Source organism: Tenrec ecaudatus, chromosome 1, assembly GCF_050624435.1.
Source record: "Tenrec ecaudatus isolate mTenEca1 chromosome 1, mTenEca1.hap1, whole genome shotgun sequence".
Lineage (NCBI taxonomy): Eukaryota > Metazoa > Chordata > Mammalia > Afrosoricida > Tenrecidae > Tenrec > Tenrec ecaudatus.
This window is the reverse complement of record NC_134530.1, coordinates 182,217,451-182,238,591: the sequence shown is the minus strand read 5'-3', so window position 1 is coordinate 182,238,591 and position 21,141 is coordinate 182,217,451. Positions and strand designations below refer to the sequence as shown.

The 21,141-nt window shown below is 42.2% G+C and overlaps 2 protein-coding genes across 8 annotated transcripts in view; one reads left to right on the top strand and one right to left on the bottom strand.

Moving 5' to 3' along the window:
• FIRRM (FIGNL1 interacting regulator of recombination and mitosis) overlaps positions 1 to 7,724 on the bottom strand; it is a 59,195-nt gene extending 51,471 nt beyond the window's left edge. For 2 of the 3 annotated variants that reach the window (XM_075564648.1, XM_075564640.1), the window contains exons 1-3: positions 7,395 to 7,723; positions 3,796 to 3,836; positions 1,026 to 1,114 (exon numbers count right to left, since the gene is read on the bottom strand). In XM_075564648.1, coding sequence (XP_075420763.1) covers positions 1,026 to 1,114; positions 3,796 to 3,836; positions 7,395 to 7,504 — 240 coding nt within the window. In that variant the 5' untranslated portion in view covers positions 7,505 to 7,723. Of the gene's footprint in view, positions 1 to 1,025; positions 1,115 to 3,795; positions 3,837 to 7,394 lie in introns of all 3 variants that reach the window. The other variant, XM_075564657.1, reaches the window with a different exon arrangement.
• Positions 7,381 to 11,195, top strand: METTL18 (methyltransferase 18, RPL3 N3(tau)-histidine). Of its 5 annotated transcripts, none has more exons than XM_075564759.1 (2): positions 7,381 to 7,613; positions 9,855 to 11,195. In XM_075564759.1, exon 2 carries the CDS (start codon positions 10,055 to 10,057, stop codon positions 11,159 to 11,161), a length of 1,107 nt encoding a protein of 368 aa, XP_075420874.1. In that variant the 5' UTR covers positions 7,381 to 7,613; positions 9,855 to 10,054; the 3' UTR covers positions 11,162 to 11,195. The 5 variants fall into 5 exon arrangements, with proteins under 5 accessions (XP_075420874.1, XP_075420848.1, XP_075420857.1 ...); XM_075564733.1 differs by having other exon boundaries at positions 7,579 to 7,721; XM_075564742.1 differs by lacking the exon at positions 7,381 to 7,613 and adding an exon at positions 7,776 to 7,923.
• The last annotated feature ends 9,946 nt before the right edge of the window (positions 11,196 to 21,141 follow it).

The window sequence follows — 21,141 nt, the reverse complement described above, 5'->3', positions numbered from 1 at the left end:
TCATTAATACCACACTTCATAAAAATTTTGAAGATAATTCAAAAATAATTGAAGTAGTTCATCAACAGGAGTTGTCGGGGTGTAGTTGGATTTAGAAGAGAATATGGAGCAAAGTATATCATTGGTGATGTCAACTGGATCTTGGCTGATAGCAGAGAACACCAGAAATATGTTTACTACTATTTCTTTTACTACGTAAAGGCATTTAACTGTGTGAATCACAACACTGATAAGAATGGGAATTCCAGAACCCTAATAATGTTCATGCAGAACCTGTACATTGACCAAGAGGTAATTGTCTGAATAGAACAAAGGGTTAGAGTGTAGCTTAAAAGCAGGAAAGATGTTTGTCAGGGATGTATCCTTTCACCATACTTGTTCAATCTGTATGCTGAGCAAACAATCACAGAAATGAGATTATATGAGGAAGAACACAACATCAGGAAGAGAGAAAGACTAACTTGAGATGTGGAAATGACAAAACCTTGCTTGGTGCAAGTGAAGAGGACTGAAGCACTTACCGATGAAGCTCAATGACTACAGGCCTCAATATGGATTACTCCTCAACGTAAAGAAAACAAAAATCCTCACAAATGAACATATGATCAACACCACACTAAATAGAGAAAACATTAAAGATGACAGGATTGCATTTTACTTGGATGTGGCCATGGGAGCAGAAGCCACAAAGTCAAATCATGTGTTGCACTGGGCAAATCTGCTAAGAATGTATTTTTAAACTGTTAAATTACCATTAGTCAGAATGGATTCAATGGCACCCAACAATAATTTAAAATTAGTGATAGTTTAAATTAGTAAAGGATAAAATCTGGAAGTAGTTTTTAATTGCTTAAAGATCAATCTAACACTATCATACTTTCATATGAAATCTTCCTTAAATATTATATTTGGATTTAAAATATATTTCAACATATTAGGAAAACAGATAAAATTTAGAATAAATAATCTACATTGAAACATGATTTTAACAAACTTTGCCATGTAGATTGATTAAAATAATATACCTTGGGTAATACTTGAGAAAACAAAGTCTTTTCCAATGCCAGGTGGTTCATATGAGGTAGAAACATATCTATGATAATTTTCAGAAGTTCTACAAAGCAAAGCAGTAATTTACTTAAGTTATAATAGTCAACAAACTCTTTACCAAATCTAAGAGTACGAGGGATACCCCCCAAAATAAAAACTGGAATAAAGCTCTGCTGGGCAGAGCTTTCGTCGTAGGCATTTTCCCAGCTAGGTGAGCATCCAGCATCTCAGAGTTAGTGCACCCAGTGGTGTTGCCTGAGAAGTTCCCCCTGGTCACAGTGAAATTTTTTGTAAAATCAGTTTTGCTCAAACCTCTTTTTTGTGATGGCAGATTTAAGAGAACAGTGTGCAACTGTGAAGCTTTGTTTCCTGCTTGGCAAAACACCGCAGAAACTCTTGTGATACTGGGAAAAGCTCAAGTGTAAGAGTGGTTTTTTTGTTTCAAAAAAGATGAAATGTTGATTGATGATGAACCTCATTCCGGATGTAAGACAACTTCCTCAACAGATGAAAGTGTCTGCTCATAGTGCATTTGGAGTTCATTTCACCATGTCAGATTGTTAATCAAGCTTTCTACTAGAGTAGTGGTTCTCAACCTGTGGGTCACGACCCCATTGGGGGTTGAACGACCCTTCCGCAGGGGTTGCCTGACTCATAGCAGTAGCAAAATTACAGGGATGAAGTAGCAAGGAAAATAATTTTATAGTTAGGGGGGTCACCACAACATGAGGAACTGTATGAAAGGATCACGGCATTAGGAAGGTTGAGAACTACTGACTTAGAGGTCTGAAAAGATAGCTTAACTGTGCAAGAAAAAAGGCCTGAATTGTGGCAGACGGGGCACTGGTTTTGCCCCCATGACAACGCACCTGCTCATGCAGCCATCTCAACGCGCCTGTCTGGGGGCAAAAATCAGGATGCCTCTCTTGCCCCACATATTACTCATCTGCGCTTGCTCCATGCAACTACTTTTTCTGCTAATGCAGGGGCACATGAAAGGGCAGTGATTTGACAGCATAGAAAAGGTGAATAAAAAAACAAGAGAGGTGCTGTCAGCCATCCAAACAGTTGTGTTTGAAAACAAATGTTTCCAAGAATGGAATCTCCAATTTCACAAATGTATTAAGTATAATGGAGAGTAGAACTTTGAAGGTGATAAGGCTGTTTTGTGAAAAAATTAAATACATAGCTTTGTGGGGGGAAAACAGTCCATTTGTGGGGGTGGTACCCCCTCATATGTAAGTATGACCAATCTAAAACTGTTCATATTCTTTATGGAGAATTTATTAACTATCTGGAATAATAATCCCCCGCAAAAAAAGACAACCTGTATTTTCAACATTTGGAGACCAAATAGACATATATTTACTGAGTTGGATATTCTGCCATCACTCAAGTACTAGAAATTAAAAAGATGGAAAATGTTCACAATGCTTTAAGATTAAACAAAATAGGTTCTAAATCAGACTGCTCCTAATTTTAATATGTATAAATATATAAATACAAAATTAAATCGGTTCACTGGGATGTACAGAAACAAGATGAGAATTTTCTATACCAATGTGTTAATAATTATTTCTGATTAGTGGACTTCTATTTTTTGGTGTGTTTTTCTGCCTCAAATTACCTGCAATGAACATGTAAAACTTTTAGAGTCAGGATAAAAATAATTATGCTACAGGGGAAAAAATTAGGCCAACAAGTAAATGAGTCAAAATTATATACAAATATTTAACCAAGTAAAATATAGCAAACTGAAAATATATAAATAAATTAGTGTCTACAGTCTTTATTCTCTAGCTCCTCTCCTTCCACCTAAAAGAATATATATAACATCAGGCAACAATGAAAAATACAGCTCAAAATGAAAAATCAATTTTTTACAACTTAGAAATTATCTAAATAAGACTAAATTTCTTAGAGGTTATTAACTAGATTACATATTGCTTTACAGACTTATGTACATCTAATGATAGTTTAACAACTCAAATTTTTGAACACTTTTAGTGTCTTTCCAAAATAAAACTTATATCTTTAATTCTAAGTACTGTAACTTTTAAGAAATTTGGTCATTCTAATTTCACTCATGGTTACAGAAGCCACAATACTATATAAGCCATGCTCAGTTCTTTCCAGGTGATTCTGATTAAGAATAATTCTATAAGCAGAATAGAACGGGCCTATAAGGTTTCCAAGGCTGAACCGTACAGAAGCCGACTGCCACATCATTCTCCAGTGGAACAGTAGTGGATTCCAATTGCTGACCTTTAGGTTAAGAGCCAAGTGCTTATCCTCCATATCACCAGGGTTTCCCAACACAACAAAAAAATTTTTTAAATCCTCACTGCTATTGAGTCAATGCTGACTCTTAATGACCACCACAATGGGTCATGTATAGGAGTAAAAGCCCAGTCTTTCTCCTGCAGAGCTGCTGGTGGTTTAGAACTGCTGACCATGCCAAGCACTGACCAACACATAACCACTACACCACCAAGGCTCCATTAGAGGATGATTAAATTGGAAGGGAATACGAAATTTACAGAGCCTTGGTGGCTCTGGGGATTCAAACCTACCACTTGCACTGGCAGGAGAAAGATAAAGGTATGCTTTCATAAAGATTTACAGCCTTGCAAGCCTTATACACCATCGACTGATGGCAGGGGTTTGGTTTGGTTTTTGTTGTTGTTCACTGAAATATGTGAATGACATCAAAGTAAATCACAAAATTAAGATAATTCTACTTACGAATATGTTCGATCCAACTGTCAGAATGTTGATACATGGAGTAAAATAAATAGTTAAAGAAAGACACTAGCATTGTGGCAATAAAATATTCATCAATGGGAATAAATGTAAAAAGAACCCTTCAAGAAAAAGCACCCTTCTTTATAATTTAAACAATGACCCATACGACATTGAAATTAGACTCAGATGCTGGCTTAACAAGACAACAAAAACACAAGCAGCAAGACAAAATAAGTAAATGAGACCTCATTTGTTCATTAAAACACTTCATAAAAAAAGTGAACCGACAACCTACAGGTCAGAATTTTTGCTGAACCTTATCTCTAATGTGGTTCCAAAATATATTATCTGAAACAACTACAACTCAACAAAAGACAGACAATTCAATAAAAAAAACTGGCAAAGGACTTTAACATTTTGCCAAAGGTAATTTAAATGGGCAAAAACACATGAAAGAATGCTGTTAGTAGCCATTAAAACACAGAGATCCATTGCCATAGAGTAGCTTCTGACTCAGAGTACACCGTATGACACACAACGTCCCTGTGGACTTCCCAGGCTGTAAACCTTTACCGGAGGAGAAAGCTTCAACATTCTCCCAAGGAGCAACTGGTAGTTTAGAGAGTGGCTGGTGGTTTAAACTGCTGGCCTTAGGGTTAACCCCAGCCCAGTGTGTAACCCCTACGCCACCAAGGCACTTATGGGATGGAGTAAAAATGCCCAAGATTCCCAAAGCTGTAGAAACAGACTGCCACAACTTTCTCCTAACAGCAACTGGTGAACTTAACCCTTTCAGTTAGTAGCCAAGTGTTTACCCACTACACCACCATCAGCACAACGCTCCTTTACTAACCATTCCAAACCCAAACCCACTGTCCTCCAGGACAGAACAGAACTACTCGATAAGGTTTCCAGGCCGTAATTATTTACAGAGCAACTGGTCTTTTCTCGCAGGAGCAGCTGGCGGGTTTAGGCACGGACCTTACAATTAGTTGTCAAGTGCTTTAACCACTGTCACCAGGGCGCCTTCATTAACCATTCTAAACCAAAACCTAACTCACTGCCATGAGTACATTCTGACTCATACTGACTCTACAGGACAGCGTAGAACTGCCCACTATTGGGTTTCTGAGATTGTAAATCTATGGGAACAGAATGCCTCGTCTTTCACCTGCAGAGCAGCTGGTGGGTTCTAGCTGCTGGCCTCGAGGTTAGCAGTAGCAGCCCAAAGTGTAACCCCTTGTGCCACTCCCTCCCTGGTAAAAAGGCAGTAATCAAATAAGCCGAAAACAGCAAGTGTGGAAAAGATGGTAGAGAAGCTGGAAGCCACATCCACGGCTGGTGAAATGTAAAATGGTACAGCCACTGAAGAAAAGCTCGGCAGTTTTCAAAATCTTGGGCACAGGACTGCCAGACGGCCTAGCAATCCCAATGCTAGTTACAAACACACAAAGAAAGTGAAGGTGCGGAAACACACAGAAACCCGTACACCAGTATTCACTGTAGCACTTTCCAGAGTCAAACTGTGAAAACTGAAATGTCCATCGGTAGATAGAACGAAGTGTCTATACACCTACAATGGTACATTCCCCTGCCACGAAGACACTGAAGGCCAAATGCATACATCATACTGAAATAAGTTCTCAAAAGGGCAAATACTGTACAATCTCTTACATAAACTACACAAATATATAGAAAACAAAGATTATTAGTGGTTACCAGAAACGGGAGGCTTGGGGGGCACTGACCCTATGAGACAGAGTAGAGCTGCCACAAAGGCTGTAATCTCTTTGAGAGCCAACTGCTAGATCTTCTCTCCCAGGGAGCAGCTGGTGCCGTTCAACCTGTGGTCTTCTGTCACCAGTCAAGTGCTTAACCAACTGTGCCACCAGGGCTTCTCTCTGATACACTGTATGTGTATCAAAAAGCTATTAAGATGGCTTTTCATCTAGCTCAGAAGCAACAGACCCCACATGGAAGAAGCATACCAGCCTGTGTCACAAGATGTAGAAGGGATCAGGGATCAGGTATCAGACATCAAAGAACAAAAAATCCTATCATTGTGAATGAGGGTGAGTGCAGAGCGGAGACCCAAAGCCCATCTGTAGGCAACTGGACACCCCCTTACTGAAGGGTTGTAGGGAGGAGACGAGCCAGTAAGGCTGCAGGGTAGCAATGATGAAACATACAATTTTCCTCTAGTTCTTAATGCTTCCTCCCCCCCACTATCATGATCCGAATTCTACCTTACAAATCTGGCTAGACCAGAGGATATATATTGGTACAGATACGAACTGGAAACACAGGGAATCCAGGACAGATGATCCCTTCAGGGCCAGTAGTGAGAGTGGCAATACTTGGAGGGTGAAGTGAAGGTGGGTTAGAAAGGGGGAACCGATTACAAGGATCTACATATAACCTCCTCCCTGGGGAATGGACAATAGAAAATGGGTGAGAGGAGACGTCAGACAGTGTAAGATATGACAAAATACTAATTTATAAATTATCAAGGGTTCATGAGGGAAAGGGGAGAATGAGGAGCTGATATCAAGGTTCAAGTAGAAAATGTTTTGAGAATGATGGCAACAAATGTGCTTGACACAATGGATGTATGTATGGATTGTGATAAGAATTGTAGGAGCCCCCAATAAATTTTTTTTTAAGATAGCTTTTTTTATTTTTCTAAGTCATAGGTCTTGAAGACAGTACTATTTTACTAAGTCCTCAGCTGTACAATGGCTAAACAGGAGCTTTGGTACCAAGTAAGATTTTTCTAATGCATACATCAGTGACTTCTACATGAGGGAGATATTTAGTTATGGTAAATATAGCTGTAAAAAATTACTTGTGCTGTTGGGACTCTCGCAAATGCTCTTTTTTTTTCATTTTACTTTTGAGTGTAGTTTAATGCTGAACATGGGTTCAAGGAAGATATTAAAAACTTTTTAATGAGGGGCTAAGATTTCAGGCATTTACCACCACAAATACATGAAACCGCTAGAGTTTAGACCTGAACAACGTAACTAGTAAGCAATTCAAACTGAGTAGTCGATTTAGGTCAAAAACCCAAAGCAGCAACTCCTTTTTAACCAGGAAAGGGGTTCAAGAGAAAAGCAGAAAACGTGTTTCTGTTTATCGAAGAACTTTCACAGATCTGCGCGAACTACGTCCTCTATCTTCACAGCACTGAGGAAATCCTTCACCACTCACTTTACAAATTTTAAAAGCAGAGTTCTTTCTACTCTACCTCATCCAGCTATGAAGAGCCACAGGGCAAAGGTATTTAATTTACCCAGAATTGCACCTTACAAGGGCGGAACTCGGAGAAGACGCGCGGGGATGGAAGAAAACACCACAACCACTTGCCAAAACCACGGCCCGGGAAAGTTCCGCGAGGCTTACTCCAGTGCCAGAGCCAAGCCTGGCCTCGATCTCAGCACCTACGATCTCGCTCGCTAGTTCACCCCGCTACCAGCCCCGAGAGGGAGGGTTCAGACCACGGGCGCCGGCACTGCCTTCCCAGCAAGCAGAGGGCAAAGAAGAAGCGCCCGGGTGCGCCGCTCCACATCCCTGGGATGAAGGCGGCAGCCAAGGATATGAGGAGCCGGGGCAGCACGGACGACAGTTCCTGGCGGCATAGCTCCTCCGACCAGCTACTCAAGTCTTCCAGGGATACTGCGCTCTCTGGGGCCGCGCGGTCCTCAGACATCTTCTCCCGGAGGAACCGCTTCAAAACAGTCCCCCCTCGGCTGAAACCGGAAACTCTCTAGTCCCGGCAGGCCTTGCGACCTCGCTTCCGGCACCGAAACCATAGAGAGGTGAGCCCGAGCCTCTCGAACAGAAAAAATCAGAGGCCCCCGTTCGTGTCCTTGGAGAGGACTCCGATGTATCTCGAGCCTACAGAACGGAACAGCAATGTCCCACAGGTTTGAAAACTATTAAGGAGCCGACTGCCACATCTTTCTCCTGCGCAGGGCCTCTGAGGGGCGGGCATGACTCCAGGGCTTTTCTAGCCCGCGGAGGACTGAACTCGGTGGTGCGCGCCTGGCGCGGCGCGGCGCAGGGCCGAGGACCCCGTGCGGACGTGCGCGCGCGTCCCCCGCTCCAGGGCGCTGTGCCGACGTCAGTGTAAGTGGAACGCTTTGGGTGCGGAGCTCCAGAGGCCACGTTTTTGCTGCCCTCAGTAGCATGGGGTTTTGAGATGTCCTACCTGGGGCTGAGTTTACCTTGAGCGAGAAATAACTGCAAGCTCTGTGGGTACGTAAGACATCCCATCTTCTAGAATTGAGAAAACTGCAGCTGGTAAGATAAGCGAGGATTCTTTCAACTCTCCCACCCTCACCCCACCCCTCCAAAAAAACAGACGTGGAAAAGTTTTTTCCACGCTTGTCCATGAACTTTTGAAGCGCCCCCTCCTATTGTTAATAGTATGTAAAAGTACAAAGATTCTGGGTTTTTTTAGTACAATGATTCTTAAGGCCAGGCCATAAAGAATGTGTTGTTCAGCAGGACAGTTTGCACTAAACTATTAGTTGAGCGGTAGAAAGTTTGAACTCATCCAGTGGTGTTTTGAAAGAACAAATTCACTGCCATCAGAGTGGGTGCCGACTCAAAGTGACCCCATAGGACACGGTAGGACTTGCCCCTTTGGGTTCCCAACAGGTGACTCTTCGCAGAGTAGAAAGCTTGCAGTTAGCTGTGAAATGCTAACCACTACCCCACCAGGCCTCCAGCGTTGGAGCAAAGACCTGGCAATGGGCTTCAGTGGTTCTCACCTTCCTAATGCCTTTCTTACAGTTCCTCATGTGGTGGTGACCCCCCCTCCCCCCAACCATAACATTATTTTCATTGCTACTTCATCACTGTAATTTTGTTAGTTATGAATCATCATGTAAATATCTGATATGCAGAATGTATTTTTATTGTTACAAATTGAACATAATGAAAACAGTGATTAATCACAAAAATAATAAGTAATTATATATTGTGAAATATTTATTTCTAATTAAAAATAAATGAAATTTTGTCTTGAGGCATGTGGGCGGACCCACCTGGAGATAGATAAAGGAGCAGTGTCTCAGTTCCTAAGATCATTGGATTAAGTGTCTTCCAATGGTCTTACATGACCCCTGTGAAAGGGTCACTTGACCCCCCAAAGGGTTTGCAACCCACAGGTTGAGAACCACTGTTCTAAAGATTAGAGCCAAGAAAACCCTGTGAAACTCAGTTCAACTTTATAACAGATGGAGTCTCCGTGAGTTGAGTAGCTAGACAACAAGGGATTTTCAACCACCAGATTAAGCTTTACTAATTACCTCAAAATCACACCACTCCCATAGCTTAGATCTAAGTTATTTGAGTGCACATACACCGGAGCAAATCTATGCATATTTGTATAGATACGTTCACCTATTAAAGACTTGATTCTTGGAGACAGTAACTGAGGAAGAAGCCTTGGTAGCAAAGTGGTGTAAGGTACCACAAGGTCAGCAGTTCAAACCCAACAACCCTTCTGAGGGATGAGGATGAGGCTTTCTGCTCCCTTAAAGATTTACCACCTTAATTGTACATGTCCACTTGAGATAACAGATGTATGGTTTGTTATAATATATGTAAGAACTCCAATAAAATATATAATTTTTAATTTACTGCCTCAGAAACCCAGAACATCAGTTCTTTGCTGTCCTATAGGGTCACTACAAATCAAAAGCAACCTGATGCCAGTGTGTTGGTTAACTGACTGATGTGAGGAAATTCTGGAAGTTTAAAGAGTAACTATGCTTAAAGACTCTGTGAGTCAGAATCAATTATGTCAGATTTGGTCAAAATGCCCAGAAGACACCTAGTAGTTGGTTTGCCATTTCCTGTCCAGAAATCTTGGACTTCATAGTTTTTGGTAGTAGTGGGTGCTGCTGTTGCTGTTGTTTTGTGTGTTTTTCGAATCTCCATCTCTTTACCCTCAGCTTCTTTTGAAAGATTGTTCACTAGAGGGGGAAATTTATTATTACATTAGAGGGAAATGTGACCTTTGGCTTTAATAATCTTTTTATTTTCTCCAGGATTAACATGAAAAGGACCTCTTAATTTGGCATTTGGAAATATCTCTATAAGTATTTGTGACTATATATGTGGCTAATGAATAATTGATTTCAACAAAACAAAGTGAACACTTGAGTCCGCTTTGTATGTGTGTTGTTAAATTCCATCTGAAAAGTGAAGAATCCACTGAATTTAAGGAGTGTGAGCGTTAGACGTGAGGATGACCTTTCACTTTAACTTCACTATAGAAGAGCATTTGGAAAATGAATTAGCATCTTTGGGAGATGAAGATTTGACTTTGGATTCCTCAAAAAATTCCATTTCAGAAAGTCAAAAAGGAAATGGCAGAAAATGTTCTACGGAGCAATTTAATCTGTCGCAGGATCGCGTCTATGATCATAGGCCGGTGGGAAATGCAGCTTCCTCTCCTATCAGAGACAGTCCACTCAATGCAGCTCATACTTCAACTAGCTTAGAGCAGCACAAAAAACAGCCCTGCCTCAGCGTTGCCAAAGAGCATGCTTTTCCTCAAGATTTAAAAAAACTGTTAGAAAATAAAGTTGTGGAAACTTTTTCAGGTCTGCCACATGTCCCTGTCTCAATTGTGAAAATGGCTTTGCTGGAAAAGAACTTCCCTGGAGAAAACATCGTATCAAAAAGCTTTTCTTCGCACTCTGACCTGATTTCCGGTGTTTATGAAGGAGGCTTAAAAATCTGGGAATGCACCTTTGATCTCCTGGCTTATTTCACAAAGGCCAAAGTGAATTTTGCTGGGAAAAAAGTGTTGGATCTTGGCTGTGGCTCTGGGTTACTAGGTATAATTGCATTTAAGGGAGGGGCCAAAGAAGTCCATTTTCAAGATTACAACAGTTTGGTGATTGATGAAGTAACCTTACCTAATGTGGTGGCCAACTCTCCTTCGGGAGAAGATGATGACATGAAAGAACCAGCTCCGAAAAGAGTGAAGGACTTAAAATTAGCACAGGAGCTAGTTCAATGCCGCTTCTTTTCTGGGGAATGGTGTGAGTTTTGTGACCTACTAAACAGTGAAAAACTCTTCATAAAGTATGATCTCATTCTCACCTCAGAAACTATCTACAATCCAGATTATTACAGTAGTTTGCACCAAACATTCCATAGACTATTAGATAAAAATGGACGGGTGCTTTTAGCCAGCAAAGCACATTATTTTGGTGTAGGTGGAGGTGTTCATCTCTTTCAGAATTTTGTAGAAGAAAGGAATGTGTTTGAGACTAGAACACTTGAAATAATTGATGACGGACTCCAGAGGATTGTAATGGAACTGACTTTTAAGCACCCCAGTTAATGTCCTCTAAGTGAACTAAGCAAAATAAATTATGTTGCCAAAAATTTTGTTTTGAGTGTTCAATTTCTGCTTTGTTATTTTTTTCTTTAAATTGTTCATCTAGTTTTGTTTAACCAAAGAATAGACTAATCCTACTAGCAGGCTTGTACCTGCTAGGTGAGACTAAGAAGTTGTGGTGGACAGGGTTCTCTGGAGAGACAAACCAGAATAATACTCCTCCTGGTACATGGAATGCAATCCACCCCTTGCCGACCTGGCACCGATACACAATTCTTTACCCATACATACTTATATAATTTCCAGATATTAATGAAATCACACTTATACTTATCAATCATCTATCATACATAAAAATGAAAACACTGAGTCAAAGTATATCTGATATATCATACTTGAACAAAGGAAATATATGCAATAATCACAAAGAATATACATTGACAATTGCAAACTTCGCCTTTGCAATTGATCACGTGGTCGTAATTGATACGTAGAACTACTTTCTACTGCTACCCATTCTGTATTACCTTTGCCCTCAGCAAGCACCTTAGCTGGCTGTGGTTTTTGGCCTGGCGGGGTGACCCAAACCTTCATTCCTGAGGGGTCTGGGTCATTATAATTCCTGTCAGGATTGGGTTGCTGTAACTTACCATTTACTTTAATAACGGCATGGTAACACTAAGAGTCGGCCTATGGGATCTCCTGGATTCCAGAAATATTATTCTTTACCTCCATTATGTAGTACCAGTCTAATTTCTCCTTGGTAATCAGGATCAATCACACCACTTAATACAGTGACACTCTTCCTGACCTGTTGATCCAAAGGCATGAGAAGTCCAAAGTGCCCAGGGGTCATTCTCAGCTGCCAGTTCAGTGGAAACGTGCTGTGTTTCCAGGTGGGAGAGTTGTGAAAGTATATTGTTGCCCCTGCCAGGTGAAGGCAAACTGCTTCTGGTGGTTCTTTGAGACTGGTATTGAGAAGAAGGCATTAGCCAGATCAATAGCTGCATACCATGTACCAGGAGAAGTATTAATTTTCTCAAGCAATGTAATCACATCTGGGACAGCAGCTGCAATTGGAGTCACCACCTGGTTAAGTTTACGGTACTCCACTGTCATTCTCCAGGATCCATCTGTCTTCTTTACAGGCCAAATTGGTGAATTAAATGGGGATGTGGTAGGAATCACCACCCCTGCATCTTTCATGTCTTTGATGGTGGCACTGATCTCTGCAATCCCTCCAGGAATGCGGTACTGCTTTTGGTTTACTATTTTCCTAGGTAATGGCAATTCTAATGGTGTCCACTTGGCCTTTCCTACCATGATAGCCCTTATTCCACATTTTAGGGATCTGTTATGGGGGTTCTGCCAGTTACTAAGTATGTCTATTCCAATGATGCATTCTGGAACTGGGGAAATAACCACAGGATGGGTCCGGGGACCCACTGGACCCACAGTGAGGCATACTTGAGCTAAAACTCCATTGATAACTTGACCTCCATAAGCCCCCACTCTGGTGGGCCTTCGAAACATTTTGGGTCTCCTGGAATTAGTGTCAGTTCTGAGCCGGTGTCTAGTAATCCCCGAAAAGTTTGATTATTTCCTTTCCCCCAATGAACAGTCACTCTTGTGAAAGGCCGCAGGTCCCTTTGGGGAAGGCTAGAAGAAAGACTAACAGTATAAACCTTCAGTGATGTAGCAGGATCCTCCTTACAAGGGACCCGGCCTCCCCTTCATTCAAGGGGTTGTGGGTCTGTAAAGTGGCTCAGGTCTGGGAATTGATTGAGCGATCGTGACTGTCTATTCTGCTGTTCACCTGATCTACCATTCTTTTGCCTGTACAGATCACGTAAATATTTAGTAGGCTTCCCATCTATTTCATTCCTAGGGATACCGTGGCTAAGTAGCCAATGCCATAATTCCACACGAGACAGGTTGCTTTGATTATTATTGAAAACTTGTTGTCTATTATAACCACACCCACCCTGTCCTGTTGATTCCGTGCTGACACCTGCCCTCTACCATCACGGGGACCAATCAGCCCCATTGTGGTCAAATGTCGGAGTTCGCTTAGGGCAGTGCCCACTGTTAATCCTGGTGCACATAAAATAGCAATTACAGGAGTCTTAAGAGATGCTGGGACCCACTTCACAAACTTGTTCCTTATGGTTGTGGTAAAGGGTATGTCCTCAGGACACCCCCTTTGTGGGTCTATGGGAATATCTTGATAGATCCATTCTAACATACCAATTTCTCTAAGCTTTTGGATGCCTTCCTCTACAGTGTACCAAGGTAGGTCAGGTACTTCAAGTTGGTCTAATCTAGGCCATCTGGCAGTCCATGCTTCATTGAACCACCTAAATAAAGACTTAGATCCTTTTTTAGCCTGTCTCGCAGAGACATTGAAAGAAGAGTCTGCTTAGGGGTCCCATATCCAGAAACTCAGACCGGTCTAATATTACGTTTCGTGCACCAGTATCCCACACCCTTAGTAACCATTCCCAGGGATATTCTCCAGGCTTTTGCTTGTACTTATTTGAGAACTCAAGCAGGTCTTTATGTGTGTAGCGCGCTTCTTCTTGGATAATCCTCTCAACCTCACCTTTAGGAGGTTTCTGAGACTTAATTTTAGTGACAGGTCTAGCAGAAATAATGGGTGGTGTGAGGGTGTTTCCTGCATGCTCTCAGCAATATCTCGCGAGGCATCTTCCTCAGGTAATGCTACTGATGCAGCCCCCCCTGGCATATCAACTTGAATAGTTTGGCTAATCTGCTCAGGTGGTTCTAAGGGCTCAATATCCTCTTCTTTTGGATCATCAGCCCATATGTTCCCATCCCATGTTTCAGGGTCCCAATTTTTCCCAATTAATGCCCTTACTTTGGTTTCAGACACTACTCTAGATCTGCAATTCAGGTGCCTTTGTAATACAGCCACTCCTATAATGGGACGCTGGACCTATTTTTCAGCAATGTCAGCTCTTTTATTAGAGGAGAGAAGGCTCTCCTTTGTAGCACAGATGGAAGTTTTCAAATCTGTTAGTCTGCACCTGAGGCGTGCTTTTGAGGCTCTGAGATCATCCTTAATTACACTTTCCATTGTACGAAGGACCAGCCAACCAGCTTCCCTATACTTGTCATTATCACAAAACTCCTGGAAAATATCAAACATACGATCACCTAGAGCATCTCCTTTATCCAGCACCCCATCTATCGGTGGTGCTACTTTAGGTATTATCTTTGCTATTTCACACCATGGATTATAAGGGTAGCAGACGTATCCACGTCAAAACTAAATAGGTTGGAAAGCCAATTTAAGAAATCCATATTTATGGTTTATTTCTCTAGACACACTCCTGGTACCAAAATGTGTTGGACAGGGTTCTCTAGAGAGACAAACCAGATTGCTAGTAATTATATATAAATATATTTATAAAGATAGATACATAATATAAGAAAAGAACCGTTAAATTATATACAGATAGATAATACAAGAAATTAACAGTTAAATTATAAAGCAGTGAGACACTAGAGTCCTTTAAGGCTTGAGAGCCGCCAGTTGCCAGTCCCTTTTTGTAGAGAGAGCTGGGCAATATATACCCAGGAAGCAAACAGCAAGGCAAGTCACCAACTGTCGGTCCCCAGCTCCAGAGACGAACATTCTAATCGTGTGGGATTAAAGGGACCTCAACTTGCAGCAACACAGTCCACAGGCTAGGCATCCCACAGACAAGGCGAGGCTCATGGAGCCATTTATCCCTCTGCCCTTCAATTAATCCTACTTGTGTTTATCGGCCAGGCTGGCACAATAAACTATCGCAGAAGTCTTCCTGAGCATTTGGGGGATACTGTTTGGAGAAACGGTTCTCTGGGAAAGTTCTTGGTTCTCCTATTATTCTATTTGGCTTTTCTATGACCTTTGATATTTTACTAAAAATATCCCAGAACAGGCTTTCGTGTATTCAACATGATATTTTACTGTGTTTTAGGGGAAAGTTTATGCAGAAAATTAGGCTCTGCTTTAATAATTGTTACACAGATTTATTCCTTGCCATTAGTTATGCTTTTTACAATAAGTTAGCATTGCTATTTCCCTTCTGTTCTACTTCCATTGATCTAGCTTCTTGTGGTCTTGAGATAGTTAAGGTTTATTGTGCCAAACTGTCCAGTAAACACGTGGGGCTAATTAAAGGACGGAGAGAGAAATGGCTCGGTGAGTCTCACCTTTCTAGTTCTCAGGTCTCTTGCTTTCTGATGGTCGGAACAGGGTGCACCTGCCTTAGCCAGTTCCCTGCTTCAGCTGGCAAGGCTCTCTTCCTGCAAGACATCCCTGTGGAGAAGCTACATGGACCTACCCCAATGCAGTCCTGGGTGCTGGAGCAGCCACGTGGAAACACCTGCCAGAGATGGGATGCCCCCACCCTCACTGATTCTGCTTTCTTGCTGCAGTCAGCATCGTGTGTGTTTTGTGAGATGGAGGAGGACTTTGTAAATTGGTGTCAGACACATGGGCTAATGTTGGACTTGTGGGCTTGGACAACACTGGTTTGGGATGCTTTTTTTTAAAATCATTTATCATTTAATATTTTTTAAATTTTAAACATTTTATTAGGGACTCCTACAACTCTTATCACAATCCATACATATGTCAATTGTGTAAAGCACATCTGTACATTCTTTGCCCTCATCAATTTCAAAGCATTTGCTCTCCACATAAGCCCTTTGCATCAGGTCCTCTTTTTTCCCCTCCCTCCCCACTCCCGCTTCCCTCATGCCCTTGATAATTTATAAATTATTATTTTGTCTTATCTTTCCCTGTCCCACCTCTCCCTCCAACCCCTTTTCTGTTGTCCATCCCCCAGGGAGGAAGTCACATGTAGATCCTTATAATCGGTTTCCTCTTTCCAACCCACGCACCCTCTACCCTCCCAGTATCGCCACTCACACCCCTGGTCCTGGAGGTATCATCCACCCTTGATTCCCTGTGCCTCCAGCTCCTATCTGCACCAGTGTACATCCTCTGCTCTATCCAGACTTGCAAGGTAGAACTCGGATCATGATATTTGGGAGGGGAGGAAGCATTTAGGACCTGGAGGAAAGCTGTATTCTTCATTGGTGCTATATTGCACCCTGACTGACTGACTCATCTCCTCTCCTAGACCCCTCTGCAAGGGGGATCTCCAGTGGCCGACAAATGGGCTTTGGGTCTCCACTCTGCATTTCCCCCTTCATTCGCTATGGTAAGATTTTTTTTTTCTGATGATGCCTTATAGCTGATCCCTTTGACACCTCGTGATCGCTCAGGCTGGTGTGCTTCTTTCATGTGGGCTTTGTTGCTTCTGAGCTAGATAGCCGCTTGTTTACCTTCAAGCCCTTAAGACACCAGATGCTATCTCTTTTGATAGCCGGGCACCATCAGCTTTCTTTGCCACATTTGCTTATGCACCCGTTTGTCCTCAGCGATTGTATCATGGAGGTGTGCACCAATGATATGATTTTTTGTTTTTTGATGCCTGGTGACTGATTCCTTCAGAACCACGTGATCACACAGGCTGGTGTGTTCTTCCATGTGGGCTTTGATGTTTCTAAGCTAGATGGCAGCTTGTTTATCTTCAAGCCTTTAAGACCCCAGATGCTATCTCTTTTGATAGCCAGGCACCATCAGCTTTCTTCACCACATTTGCTTGTTCACCCACTTTGTCTTCAGCAGTTGTGTCAGGAGGGTGAGCATCATAGAATGCCAATTTAATAGAAGAAAGTATTCGTGCATTGAGGTAGTACTTGAGTAGAGGTTCAATGTCCTTCTGCCACCTTAATACTAAACCTATAAATATAGGCACATAGATCTATTTTCCCATCCTCATATATATAGTTGCATATGTACATGTCTTTGTCTAGACCTCTATAAATGCCCTCTGCCTCCTAGCTCTTTCCTCTATTTCCCTTTACTTTCCTCCTGCCCCACTATCATGCTCCGTCCCCACCTAGGTTACAATTACCTACCAGGCCTGCCACACCCACCTCACTACCAATTTGGATCACTTGTTCCCTTGTCCCTGGGTTTGTTAACACCACTTCCTTTCCCCCTACCTGCCCTTATCCCATGTCACCCGGGGAAAATCCTCCAGATTGTTCATCCAGCCTATCTTATTTAGACAGTCCTGCAGAGGTAATAACATGCACAAAAATAAGACAGAGTAAAACCAAGCAACAATATACAACAAAACAAAAACAAACCACTGACAAAGACCAAAACAAAACACAAGAAGAAAGAAAAGCTTATAGTTAGTTCAAGGATCATTTGTTGGCCTTCAGGAGTGTTTTCCAGTCCAGTCTGTTGGGGCACCACGCCCTGGCCCCAAAGTCCACCTTCAGCATTCCCTGGGAACCTTGCTGCTCCATTCCATTGCTGTTCCGCTGCACTCCCCCAGTGCTTTGCCTTGGTGTGGAGGGATCAGATCGGGAGCAATTCCCCCACTGTGTCTCCGGTGCTGTCCTCCACAGGGCCATGGATCAGTGAGGCGCGTCACATCTCATAGTGGGGCCGACCACGTGGTCCTCTCTGTGGACTGACTGCCCTAATTGGGGTCATCGTCCTCAAGGCCTGGTGGGCCAGGATGTGCTGCACTCTCTCCTACCCCCCCCCCCCTTCATCTGCTCCCGTGTGCTCTGATCAGATATGTCCCTCTCCTGGAGCTGCAGATTCAATGTTGTTCTTTGAAATAAATTCTTCTGGGGTGGGATGCTTTCTTAATGTACACTTACCCTTTATATAAAAGTCACACATATGAGTTTCTGTGTATCTGTTTCCCTAGTTTACCCAGACTAACACAGGTCTCATCTTTCTTTTTGTGTAAATGTTAACTTGACTCATACAGTGTATTGTTTGAGGGGGCAAATGACTCGTGGATGATGCTATTTATTTCATAGAGCAGCCTATTAATTTTGCTGAAGGATGACCCACAGAGAGAACCACAATTCCAGGTTCAAAGACTATCTTAGATGGATAATCTCAGGGGTGTCTCTGGTCTCCTTTGGCCCTGTAGGTCTGACTTTTTCAAGGAATTTGACTTTTCTTCTATGCTGATCTTTTATTCTGTCTGGGACCTAGCATGTCTTTAGTTGGAACATTGATATTGATAGCCAGGTACTGTCTAGTTCTGGTTTCAGGTTTGAACCTGAAACCATGGAACCTATTAGTCCTGTGGACTAGTTTATTCTTTGGGCTTTTGATTTCCATTGTTTTATTTTGTGTCATATCTGAGTAGAGATTTGCTGTGGTATCTTAAATGCTCACAAGTTTTTAGGACCCCAATGGGGAAGTTCTACTCTGTCCTATAGTGAATCAGAATCAACTGGGAAGTAGTGAGTTTATGTTAAGACAATGGCTTTTAAAATGCTTTTAAAAGCTCTTATGATGAGTTTATGTTAAGACAATGGCTTTTAAAAGCTGTGAGTGGCCACCCAAGATGCAACTATTGGTATCTCCTTATCCAGAGCAAAGAGGAACAAAGAGCATCAAAGACTCAAGGAAACAATTAGTTCAAAGGATAACTGGGCCACCTGAACCTCAGGCTCCACTCTCTTGAGACCAGAAGACTTGGGTGATGCCCACATACCACTCCAAACTACACTGATTGGGATCACAATAGAAGATCCCTCCTGGACACGGAGCAAAAAATGTAGAACAAAACTCAAAAGGAAAAAGATCAGGTTTTTGCTAGAATGGTAGAACCCTAGAGACTCATCACTCAACACCCTTCAAGCCTGGATAGGAATCCATCTGAGAGATCAGCTTTCAGCCAAGCACTAACTCCCCTGCAGAACGTACTCATACCAGTCAACCATAGGAGACAAAAAGGGCAGCATTTTCCCAAAAACAAGGCTCAGAAGATGAGCAGAAAAGAAGGGCTAAAGGAAACAAAATAGGAATTGGTGAAAATGCCTTTACATTGAGTGGGTTGCAACCATGGTGACAAAAGAAAAATGTGTATCAGGGAATCCAGGCGGATGATCCCTTCAGGAGCAGTAGTGTGGGTGGTGATACTGGGAGTGTAGTGGGAGGGTGGGTTGGAAAGGGGGAACCGATTACAAGGCTCTACATGTGACTTCCCTGGGGGAAGGACAACAGAAAAGTGGGTGAAGGGAGACATCGAGCAGGGTAAGATATGACAAAATAATAGTTTATAAATGATCAAGGGTTCATGGGGAGGGGGAAAAACGAGGACCTGATGTCAAGGGCTTAGGTGGAGAGCAAATGTTTTGAGAATGATGAGGGCAATGAATGTACAAATGTGTGTTACACAATTGATGTATGTATGGATTGTGATAAGAGTTGTATGGGACCCTAATAAAATAATTTAAAAAGAAAGAAAGAAAATGTGTATGAATTGTTGAATACAAAACCAATTTGCTCTGTAACATTTCACTCAAATGACAATGAAAAGCAAAGAGAAACAGAAAACAATGGGTTTTGTAATTCCTGTGTACCATTCAGTCAGTTATGACTCACAGTGACTCTATAGGACAGAATAGGGTTTCCTTGTCTGTGATCTTTATGAAAGAAAATTGCCAGGTCTTTTCTTTGGCAGAACATCTGGTAGGTTGGAAACACCAACACTTCAGTTAACAGCTGAATGCTTTAACCATTGTGGCACCAGGGTTCCTTTTGGAGTTCACGACCTTGGTTTGAGTCAAAATTGGGCAGTGAGTTTGATTTTTGGAGTTTACCTTCGGTTAGGATTTTTTGCTGCCTCAGTCCTTGGCGCTCAGATTGCTTGTCTAAGCCTGTTTTCGCATTTCTAAAACTGAGTTTATGACAGCATCTCTGTAATGGTTCTTGTGAGGAGTAAACATTAATATAAGCTTCTGTCACATATTTCCTAGATAATGATAATTATGATTTGTATACTTGTGATCTGTTATATTTCTAAAAATTCTTAGAACATAGTCGCCCTGTTTTACCAATCAGACAGGAAGCCTTGCCTACATTTGTTTTAAAAAAAGGAGGGGGGCGTTGATGACTGAGGCTTACAAATCTCAGTTCAAAACTCAAGGAAACAGCTTCCACACTATGCACTGGCGGACCAGTGCCAGTCCCCACTTGCTACGTTCTACTGTGGAGAAGCTTTGGTGCTGTAGACCTTTAAGCTCATCTTCTGTTTCTGCAAACTCAGTCACATCCTAGCACATACTGCATTCTGCCTTTACACTTCCCATCCCTCAGCTTTACTCTGGGCCTTAGACCTGTCTCGTTGCTACACAGCTGGCGTTCTCCTCTGAGCTTACACAGAAGGGTTTCTAACCAGGAGCTGTGAAGGGCAAGTGCAGTTGCCAGTGACAGCTGTACTAGTGTCCTTGCTCACAGTATACACAAGTCAGCGCCTTCATTAGAGAATACCTTTCAGAGGAAGAAGTCAAGTCTTCGACTTTTAGTACCCTCCTAATTCAGATGCTTGGTAAATACCAAAGAGCTTGGGCAGTGTAGTGGGCTACACATTGGGCTGGTAAGCACACGGCCAACAATTTGTACCCACCAACAGCACCAAAATCAAAAGATAGAGTGTCTGCTCCTGTAAATATTGATAACCTGGAGAAGACTGAGGATGGCTCTATCTAGGCAGTAGGGTTGCTATGATTCAGCATATCAGTTTCACCAAGAGAAAAGGCAAGTCAACTCTGTGACAATATGAACGTGATTCTCTGTGTCCACTTCAGAAAGAATTCCTTGAACTTCCTGTGTTACTCCAGGTGGACTAGAGAAGCAAATTCATAGACACTCTTATGTGTATAAGAAAGGAGTTTATATACTAGAGCAATTGAATATTGAGAAAACATCCCAGCTAAGTCCAGTTCAAGTTCATAACTCCAATATTAACTCTTATTTCTGATACCAATCCAGCCCGACTATGCGTTGTTGCTCATCAGGGCTGCAGCAATAATGTAGAAGGACCATGGGTTCCTTCTGGGTCAATTCAAAAAAGGCA

What these genes read in the sequence shown, in the direction of transcription:
- METTL18 (XM_075564759.1), top strand. Translation starts at nt 10,055, where the DNA reads ATGACCTTTCACTTTAACTTCACTATAGAAGAGCATTTGGAAAATGAA.